At 42.8% G+C, this 11,468-nt stretch overlaps 1 protein-coding gene across 1 annotated transcript in view; it reads right to left on the bottom strand.

Moving 5' to 3' along the window:
• Positions 1 to 641: 641 nt before the first annotated feature.
• LOC119393699 (ras suppressor protein 1-like) overlaps positions 642 to 11,468 on the bottom strand; it is a 40,884-nt gene continuing 30,057 nt past the window's right edge. The window contains 2 exon segments of the mRNA XM_037660825.2: positions 642 to 5,973; positions 6,842 to 6,908. Of these exon segments, the coding sequence (XP_037516753.1) occupies positions 5,941 to 5,973; positions 6,842 to 6,908 (100 nt within the window). The 3' untranslated portion in view covers positions 642 to 5,940.

Here is an 11,468-nt window from a genome sequence, read left to right as displayed (position 1 = left end):
CTTCCTTGTCCTGCTGGATAGCCCAGAGTTGGTGGTTCAGTCCTGAGCTGAGCAGCACGGCCTGCCAATGCACCAGTGGGCCTTCACTGGAAGCCGCCTTCCCAGTTTTGGCAATTAGCGTTTTCTGCGTGGATTTTTTTTCTCTTGGCAATCCAATTGATCTCTTTGTCAGGATGTGGGCTTGTGGTTCATTTTGGGGTGTTCATGAGACTTTTTGCATTGTTTAGACACATACGTACACAAGTGACAGCTTCCAAATAGTTACTGCACGTGCATGAGCAGGTATGTTTTCCACACGAACAGCCTCGACCACAGATTAGCGGACACACCATTTTTTTCTCTATTCACCACTAATCTCTTACATCGAGTTGTGACATTCCTGCAGTGTGCTTTAAAAGCCCTCATGCTGCTCCTGCACCTTCGCTGGAACGTGAATAAGCGAACACACTTAGAACGAGAAAAGTAGTCTGGGAACGAGAAGTTCTTGGGGAAAAAACATTCTTGCAGGAAAGCCAACTTACAGGTGTTTGCAAAGTGTGCCCTAGGGGCACTCACTATATTTCAAAGTGTCGACTGTAAGGAAGCCAGGTGGCTCACATTTCAAAGTTAAATGACGGAGAAACAGCAGAGACACACAGACATCAATAGATTAAAAGTTTTATTCAACTTGTGCGACTAGCAAAAATCATTAGGTTTTAAGCTCTAAGCGTGCTCAAACATCTTGTTAAAAAAAAAAAAAAAGAGACCACATTTCAGTGAAAACGGCTAACAAGTAACTTCGAAACTTGTACGCACTTGCTTAACAATCATTTATGCGTGTAGAGCAACACTGACAGTAATACGCGAAATGATTAGACAGATTGCACAAACAAAGCATCTTTGTGTTCTACACAAAACTAAACATGAGAACTGCCTGATACAGCCTTTGTTTCAGGACATTGACATCAAACTGAACAGTAAACGCAGAGTAAGGGCGGCAGTTTATAATGAAATACAGTAACAACAATAAAACGTGAAGAGTAAAAACAAGCAAGATACAACATGCACTAGATTTTTCTTTCTTTAGTGCAAGATGAACCACAGGCTGTCTGGCAAGGAACTTACAAGCAAACAAAGTGATGAATAAGTACACAAAAATGGAAGAATATGCTCAAAAACTATATGTTTACAGGCACGCAGTAGGAGAAATAGCATGAGCAGCGCAGTGAAGTTCAAGGTGGATTGCTGTAATGTGATCATAAGCTTTACTATATAACTACATCAGTTATTTATATATTATAAAGAACCTCTATTTCATAGATAGCAGGCAATGCTATGAGGGCTAGAGACTTTCATAAGTGCTAGCATTCATGACTGAAAGATAGTGTACCACCTATGAAGGAAAGACTTAGGTATTCATAGTTTTGTGACATTTATTTACCAGAAGGCACCCGAGATATGAGCCCAATTACCAGCATGCGTGTGGAGTGACATGTTTGTGCGACTGGTGGCCATAGCACACTACTCAAACTCACCACGAAAAACACAGTTCATAAGATACTGGAAGCATAGAACGTATTAAGAATGTGTCAATTGGCAAAAACTTGCATCCACGAGTTGAAGTTGCAATGAAGGAAGCATGTATTCCATAGAAAGCATCCCAGACTTAAAAGAAACTGCACAGCAAAGCACTTATGACCGCTGTACTCCCATAGCTTCCGCGGCATTGCCTGGTACATATGAAATGGACTACAGCCAAACAAGCACTACTACTAGTCTGCTGGCTTCAAATATGAAAAATCTCTCATTGCTGCGCTCGGCGGCGACATTTTGGCACATTCAAACTCAAGTCAATAAACTTTCTCAGTCAATAAAACTTTCTCGCTATATATCAATGGTCATAATCATGGCGTACCAACTATAGCATTACCTGAATACAGGCAACTGAGTGCGGTAGACAGGCCTGCACCAACATGCCTACTTTGAAATGCACTTGGTCTGCTACACGAACATTTCAATGCTAAGCTCCAAATTTCGTTCAGGCTCATTTCCTTTATCGACAATCTTTCTTCCTCGTTTACTTGAAACCTCTATATCCTACTTCAGTTTGCCATTTCTGGGAGTCGATTTGCCTGTCGTAATATCAATACAGCAGGAAACAAATGCAAAAGCAGCATGACAAACATGAAAGTAGACAAGGTACGCATCTGACATGCTACCGAGGCCAAAAGCAGCTGACATGTTGTTGGCATTTGTTTATGCATTCTTAGCATGACAGGTAATACGTGTCATGCGTTCATCGTGATGCGTTCTTCACTTCTTATCTGAAAGTGGAAGAAGATACGAAATGGCTAAATTCAGCACCTGAACAAGCAGATTCTTGGTTATGCAGTCAAATATGGAAACTGGTCACCACCACTGCTGCTAGACGAAAGAGTGAAACTTCAGCAGCATTTTCAAAGCATGGTGAACTCAGCCACGAAGCTGGGTTTGCCAAGATGCCAGCATCTGTTCACCTTTGTGCAATCTCAACATTCGCAATGACACATGCAAACAGTGACACAATGCATGCAACTGAAAAAAGCCTATAGCCACTAATCCACAGCAGAACGTGAAAGAAATCATGCACTAATATTGCGTACACATAAGAAATACAGAATACACATGGCTTATATTTCTCGCACAAGAAGGGAAATGCATCATAAATGGGTAAGGATTGATAACCAAGTTCTTAAGTTCATTTTATGAGTCAGAAAGCTAACTGCTACAAAATAATCATGACAATTATACAGTGCATATACAATTCAACAGCAGACAGAAACAATCTAGGTAAAAGCTATTCATTCTCTCGGTGCACTTAGTCTGTCCCAACCTAGCTTCGCAGTTCCTCATTTCACGTGAATGCAAATATTTCACTCGGACATTTCTTCACCACGCCCCCCAGGGCCGTAACCAAGGGAGGGTTGAGGGGGTTCTGACACCCCCCGAAATTTTTGCATGCTTTAACTTTTCGGGTGGCACTAAAACACTTTCGTGCCTTCACAGCGACCATTAGTTGCCAAAGTTAGCCGTTATACACACAAACACCCCCCAAAAAAAATTCCTGGGTACGGCCCTGACATCCCCTTTTCTCAGCACCAAGCCCGTTACTAAACATGTCCACTGCCACGGCAATGAAAAATATGAGACGAGTATGATTATTCATGGCTGCATTATAACTAGGGGTGTGCGAATATTCGAAAGTTTTGAATATTCGTCGAATATTGCATTCGAAATATTCGTATTCAGTTCGAAAATGGTGTATTCGAAAAGTTTCGAATATTCGATAACTTCGAATAATCGAAAAATTCAAATATGCGATTCGATTATCATGCATAAAATAACTCGTCTTCCACATTTCTGCTGCGTTCATATCGCTAAAAACGTTGCCAAGAGGAGCGATAAACATCGTAAGTACATGGAGGCACGATATCTGCCTGCAACGAGCGCCCCAATACGTATGATTTATTGCTGGTGCATCTCCGACGTGCAGCGCTGTTGGCGATCATGTAACCGTACATTTTCAATATTATGCGGCCGTAACGTGCCGTACTACCACTCGTTCACTATGCGGGACCACTTCTGAAGAAAGACAGTGACGCACGTGACTGGTGGCGGACTGTAGGCACCTTCAGATACCCCAGTCTGGCAAAGCTTTGCCCCATGTAACTCCCTATACCAGCCACTTCTGTTCCAAGCGAGCGTGCCTTTTCAGTGGCAGGGGGGAGGTGTTGTCTCTGGTACAAGGGAGCGCCTGCTGCCTGATCACGTGGAGCAACTCATATTTCTTCATGATAACATATAGTCACTCATTACTTTCATTGTGCTGTGATATTTGCTTGTGTTGTGATGTGCATTGTGCTGGCCTAGACATTGTGTTCTGGAGATAGCAGTGCATGTTGTGTTACCAGTCAGGCTGGTAATGTTCTTTTTTTTTTCCAAATAGCTACATGTTAAATAAAATATTGTTACTGTGGAGGCGTTTTTCCTTTGATATTCGATATTCGATTCGATATTCGAAGGTGGATATTCGTATTCGATTCGTATTCGAAAAATTTCATATTCGCACACCCCTAATTATAACCTTTGTGACCACTCTTCACACAACACCTACATGCATCATATACGAGCTAAAAGAAATTGCATGGTAACATTTTTCAGGTCCTAAAGTGAAATTGATATTCCAACAAAGCAAGCAAGGCTGTAAGGCAAATACTGCAAGCGATATTAACTGCTGATAAAGCAGAAGGCACAGCACCAAAACACTGCAATAATTTCACCCAAGGCAACAATACAGTAGCAGTATTGTTACAGGTGCAATAAAAAGCCTGCATTAAATGATACCGCTCATTATATCAATGGTGTAATACCAGTATAAATAAACATAGCTAAGGCACATCCATATTGACAGCACTTGTAAACAGTACAAAGAGCAGCAAAAGGCCTTGAAACAGCAACAATGCCCGGACACAGAACAAGGCACTCGACAATCTTGGCTGAAAAATGTGCGTTGCTTCAAACATTCTCCAAGTCTGGTAACCCTACGTTTTGTCTTTGATGTAGTACATCAGCTTGCAAACACAGAAAAAACCTTGTATACAGTGTACTTATGACATTTCAAGAGGTCTGAATGCTGTAAATAGCATGCTCCATTCGAACCACCTGGCCCACTCCTAATGCTGCATTTTTTTTTGCATTGTCAAGGGTTAAAAAATCCGAGCAAAAGTTTTAATTTGTTAAGGTGTGTGGGGGCAAAGGCTAAACTGCATTGGGACAGCTGAACAAACACGACAGCTTGCCATAAAATGAAGATGAAGCAAACAAGATCAACTGAGACATGTTGACAAGTCAGCACGTGCACTTTCCGTGACGAAGCCAATGGCAAGCATGTCGTGCACATTTAGTAATGCTCGCTTCAGCCCTGTTGGCCGACTTCACTTTCCGCTAGCAAGTGCAACAAACAGAAACCAATTCTTCTCAGTAAGCGATAAGTAGAGCATGAGAATAACACGCAGCAAAACATTATAAGGAATCTAGTGAATACTAGGAGACGCCATAAGCTGGTTTTCAAAAAAGATGTAGCCACCATCATGGCGGCCATGCAGATTATCTAGTGCAGTGGTTCTCAAATGGAGTTTGTTCCACGATGCCATTGCCCGCGAAAAAAAAAAAAGTTTTTGGAGACGAGTTTTGACCTATTCCCAGTTCCACATCCTGCTCCAGGAACTGCAGCAACATTCTGAGCAAGATCACCTCGGCTGCCCCAACGTCTCAATTAAAAACTAAGCCTGCTACATCAGCCTCCCCCCCCCCGGTTCGTCACATCAAGGGGTCCGCCATCACTTCGACCAGTCCACAAGGGTTCCCAGACGCATCGACGGCTGAGAACCACTGATCTAGTGCAATGACACATTTCTTAGTGTGACGACAACAATTGCACATAGCAGAAGGCTAAAATGGCCTCCTCGCTGAGAGATAGTCATTGTGTCAATGATAGCTCACCAATCACGTAACAGAAAATTTGTCACCAGGTCCACGTCAAGAAGCACACTACCCCCATGGTCCAGACATGTTTGGCAGGAACTGAAAGAACTGACGGGCTTTGACAAAATTAGCGGTTCATTGTACTAGGAGCACAAGATGAATACAATCAACGACTCACTCAAAACATGCACGCAGGCTGAGCGTACTTCATGCCTTGTGCAATGTTAATAGCCACAGAGCCTGCGCGGAGAATGTGGAGCAAGCATTAACGGTATGAACCGAAGGCGCTTGTTTCAGTGCTAGATGCTGTAGCATAGCTACTAATTAAACAAACAAGCCAGCCATTACGGGTAATTAAGTCTCACCAAAATGAAATGGCAGTCATTCAATGTAGTTTCCAACTCCAGGTCGCAGCAGAGCTCGTGTCGTACTGTATTCTCAAGAGGCTTCTTTCACCTCTCTCTCAACTCTCTGTTATCGAAAAAAAAAAAAGACATTCAAATCCCACAAAGGCCATGCTGACAAGGCTATGATGTAGTGTGTAAACAGTCTCATTCTTTCAGAAACCCTAGAAATTTCAAATGAGTCGATCAACTGTTACTCAAATAAACAGACATAACTGGAGGCCTCATTTTCAATGGTTTCAAACCTTGAAAAGGCTTTTGACGTCCACAAAAGCGACGAAAACAAGTGAGGCCTTATGCTCAAATGGTCACTCTTCTAACTAAATTTGTGCGAAAACCACGATATGATTACAAGGCACACCTAAGTGGGAGACTGCGGATTAATTTTCGCCACATGAAATTCATTGACTTGCATGTAAACCAAAGTACCACTACACGAGCATTTTGGCACTTTGCAAGAGTTGAAATGCGGCCACTGTAAATTGGAGTCGAACCCATGTTCTCGTGCTCCGAATCAACCACCGTGGGTAGTCTGTCACTTTTGGTGATAGGGCCAGCATAATAATGCCATTGCAAGTGAGCCAGAACAATGGGCTATTATTAGAAGTGACATTCCAAAAGCTTATCAGTTGAGAACACAGCCCCCACTGCAAACCAGTCCACCAACATTATATTAACCCTCTTGCCTCAGTGCTCTGCAATCACTGCAATGATAGTACCGTTTCTGATCACTCTCAATGTTCATTAGGCAAGTTGGGCCATATGTCCACAACACCTTCACAACATGTTAGAGACATACTTCACAGTATCTGCTTTGTCACAAAGGTAGTTAAGGACAGTGAAGCAGCAAAAAGCCCACCAACAGAGAGCGCTGTCTGAACTATTCGAGTTACTCTTCCAGCGCGCACTCAGTTGTGGTCTCTTTTTTTGCTCACTTTCTTGCTCTTGTCAGTCTTCTTGGGGGGTGGAGACAGGCTGCTGTGCGTGTTGCGGCCATAAACACTGTTGGATAAAGCAAAAAAAGAAACAGATAAGCATTAGAATATATGTCAAAAGTGAACACCCACACTGAAAAAGCACAGCAATTCATCAGTACAGGGGCACAGAAATTTAAAGCTTAGAATTGTGTTATAAGTGAAAGCTATGTCTGTCATCACGTCCTGATGTGACAATAAACAGTCACTAAAGTTAGTTCCAGCATGTTGCTTCACGATGCAGATTCTCATCACTCCAGTGGATAGAGTCTATCGGACATCAACTCTATAGCTGAGCCACCTTGTCACAGCTGGACCACTTTGTGACATCACCACCATTCTGATTTGTTTGGCCGAGTTGAGACCTCCCTGATCACTAAACATGACCTCTCACTAGTCCCTACAACTTTGCTTTTCCACAATGCCTATGCTTTTCCACAAACTCATTGTACTATGAAGCTGAAGATTTAGAAAAACTCCTAATAATTGAGCTTGCATGGCAGTTAGAGGGCTGCTATCAGGTTCATGTTGAAAAATAAAAGCATAACGAAAGTGCGAGGTTCAGTACCATTCAACTGAATGGGGTGTAATAGTGAGAACCATATGTTTTAAATGACGGGAGTTAAAGAGTGTTTTTGTACAGTTTTGTTGCCTTGGAAAGAACATCCCCTGTGTGCACCCGGAGAATGCTGAAAAAAACACTAGTGCTTTCACAAGAACACCTGGACTCTTCCATGGACTAAGAGGCAACCCCCAATTAAATAGCAAAAGAACGTTAAAATGCCATGCAGCAACTGATGCATGCTGTCCACAACACCATATAGAGCCCAGCTCAGATATATCAAACCTCAAGGGCATCACAAGACAGCTTAACATAAGAGATATAAATAGGCTCAGGGTAGAAAGAACACTCCCCTGCATGGCAGTTTTCTGCTATGCTATTAGTGTGATTCACAGCGAGACACGCTTGTGCTGCAGTGGAGCTTACTAAAGCAAATGCATCATCATCAATGCAAATAGGACTCTTGCTACACAAAACAATCATCGTTTCAGACGTGCACATTGCTCATTTTTTCCTCTATGGCATGTAAATCCCTTCAGATTCCCCTGCCCCATATGCACTGATCTAAAAAATTCTCAGGTTTCAGGCGCCAAAACCACTATATGATCATGAGGTGTGCCATATGGATGGACGAATTAAATTTAGCTGCCTGGGGTTCCTCACCATGCACCTAAATCAAAGTGCACAGGTGCTTTCACATTTAACCACCATCAATACGTGGCTGCCGTAGCAAGGTGTCGAACCTGCATCTGCAGAGTGCAACAACTTAGCTGCTAAGCTACCATGGCACGTGATGCCTTGATTGATAAAATCCATCGAAACAGTACCGTTCTGATGACACAATATGCCGATCAACACTGAAAGTGATTGGTGTGGTATCGTTAGAAGAGCATTTGTATGGGTGCAGCATGGAGTAGTGTTAAATGCAAGTCAATTCCCGAATTTTCGAATCCCTAGGGACTGTGAAATTGTCCGAAAGAGCAAAGGCATACCTATTCACTGCACTGAAGGGCTCAAATTGCCACTGGAAAGCCTGAAATAATTATAAAGGCCTGCGAATACACTTACTAGGTGTTTTGGTGCTTCTAGTGTGACAGAAGATAGAAAGTGAGTGCGTATATAGCTAAAGAACACACACCATGTCCCATGACAGCAGCTCCTTTCCATTCTTGGCAAGCTTCAACCCAATACGTTACATACACTTGACCACATAACACCTGTGTATTGCTATTGCCACGTGCGTTTCTTATTATCACTTTTGCTGTATTCGGTTTTCGCCCACAAAGGCTGTCAGCAACGCTCAGCGCAAACCGCGCCTCATTGTTCGAGAAGCTTCGCGATTATTGTAGATCATTTTGTTAAGATTGCGCGCAAGATGCGAACACTCGAGCTTATTCTAGAGATTGCGCAACAACTAGCGATATCTCTGGAAAGTTCGACAGCGCCTGTATAAAAGCCGATGCGCTTGACTGCTTGTCAGTTGATCGACGGTCGATGCTCTGTTCGCCGCCATCAGTGTATTGCTGTAGTTGAGTTTTAGTGTCCCGGCCACAAATTCGGCCAAATAAAGAGTTTACCAGGACGTGCCTTCGTCGACGTCACGACCACGTGACACTATGAAGCTGACTTTTGGGAACGGCAATGGCTGCAAGCAGACTGGCACGCAAGAGCATGGATTTGAAGCTGTGGCATAATCATCATAACTTCGATGAGTGCCGTTTCATACCAGCAAACATTCGCTGGCATCACAGGTAACCTGCAAACCGGCAGAACGGCTTGAAGCTTCCTATACAATTGAGCACTCTTTAAGCTGACTACAGAGGACCCAGACAGAGTCAACCTCCAGTATTCAGCCATCCTGAACCGCCAAAGAGGACATCGCTTGCAATATACACCACCTCATTACAAAACAGAAACAGAGGTTGTCGCTGCCTGACATAGGATCCAGACAGGCTCTACAAAAACCTACCCATATTACATTGCATGGATCCCACAGCTTGTAGGAATGAGTGGCCGTGGTGTGGGGCCACACCAGCCCTGTACCACATTACAGGGGTGTGCATGCTACATAACATAACACAGAATACCACTACATGGACACCATGAGAGAACAATGGGAGGCACTGCTGCCCCACTGAACCACTTGAGCTGGTCCAGAGGGAGGAAAGGATGGCAAAACCCAGTGGAGCCCTGGACTAGGGGCCCTGACCTAGTGATGATTAGACTTGTGCGAATATTCGAGAAGGTTGAATATTCAAACAAATATTAGAGTATTCGAATTCGCTTCAAAACAAATTTAAATTATTCTAAATTTCGAAATATTCGAAATGAACGAATAGACATATGTAAACAGCATGTAACCCACTGTAAAGGTGGTTTCACTGCAGCGCAGGAGTGCTAGACCGTGAATACACCTTTCCAGAAAAAATCTGCACTGCCGCGAAGCCCATCTTCAAGGTTAAATGAACAAACTACCCTCACATCGATTCAACACTTTTTAAGTTTAAAAGCTCGTTATACCGGCTTATATGCCCTAAGCATAGTAAATTTTAAAGCATAATGTATCTTACAGGTTATCACTTGCATTCTACCAAAAGCCAAATCCTGCTACTATTCAAAGCTGATTCCACTTCCCTTTGAACCAAAAAGAATGACATTTGCACATGCCTTGTTTCAATTTTAAAAAATATTGTGCAGGTTAGTTGGGTCATGACAGATGCGCTCATTTTTCTTTATAATATGTGATACATACGATTCAAATTCGATTCGAAATTATTCGACCAAATCCCTATTTGCTTTTGATTTGCTTTGAGCCTAAAATTTACTATTCGCACAAGCCTAGTGATGACCCCTTTGGGAACCGCCCACAACGACTCTCATTATACTTTCAATAATGTTAATCATCATCACAACCGAAAAACAGGGCATCTGAAAAATCGGTTATTGCCTGTATTAAAAGTGGCAACGAGTGTTTCTCGTGTATGTATGGTACTGTGATGCCTTCTTGTATGAGATTTCCAAGGGGATGTTACAAATGTTCAATACAATGATCTGATATATTGTGGTTCTAAATATCTTGGTCCAACTGTATTTACAAGCAGGACATGCAAAATGCTAGCAAGCACTCCTAAGGTGTTCATTACTGTTGTGTTGGGCACACACAGATCTGGGAAGTACTAAACTGTCATACGGCATGAAAGAAGCTTTAATTTCAAACAAAAAAGTCCGAGCACCCTTCCTCTGGAGGGGCTGATTCTAATGACATAAGAAAATCAAGGATGGCCACATAAAAGCATCTCTGTCAGAAGCACCACCAGCAAAGCAACCAATTATGACATGCAGATTCAGTATATCATCTAATGCAGAACCTGCAACACAACTGAAAATGCTATGTGCAGCAAGAAAGAGACAAAAAACAGGTGAGGCTCATGACACAGGTGTTACATCAACCCTGTACTCCAGTATAAGAGTAGACAGGAAACAAATGCCACTTGGAACTGCTCATCAAGGCAACAGGGGAAAGTGACATTTCAACTTTTCTTATGTCCTCTCATAATGAGCTAATTAGAAATAAACATTCTTGTAGTAAAATGCTGTTTATACAATAGCGCTCAACAACTGGCAACGTATACCCAAAATTTTCTATGAAGTCTGATGAAAGGCTCCTTAAACCACAGAGAAAGAAGTATTTGAGGAGGAGAATCTCTAGGCCGCGGCAGCGCGCGAGGGTGGCACGACAGCGTCACGGCGGAATGCGGTTTACGTCAAAGCATGACAGATGACGCTTTCGGCCTGTTGCCATCTTTTGCATGCTCTTCTATGAACGCGACGCATAAAAATCGTGATAGCGTTTTGTACAATGTAAAATTTCTAAGATTTATGTCTGTAACGTCAATTGGTAGATATGAGATATTTTAGCTCCAGTTACTAATCGATACTCCCAGAATTATAGGCCATACAGTGCTTGAAACGAACTGCTAGTAGTGGCCCCTGAGCAGACGACGTCTGCCGCCGCATGCACGTGCC

This window comes from Rhipicephalus sanguineus, chromosome 5 (genome assembly GCF_013339695.2).
Source record: "Rhipicephalus sanguineus isolate Rsan-2018 chromosome 5, BIME_Rsan_1.4, whole genome shotgun sequence".
Classification (NCBI taxonomy): Eukaryota; Metazoa; Arthropoda; class Arachnida; order Ixodida; family Ixodidae; genus Rhipicephalus; species Rhipicephalus sanguineus.
The sequence above is the reverse complement of the archived record's forward strand: the minus strand, read 5'-3'. Positions and strand labels throughout refer to the sequence as shown.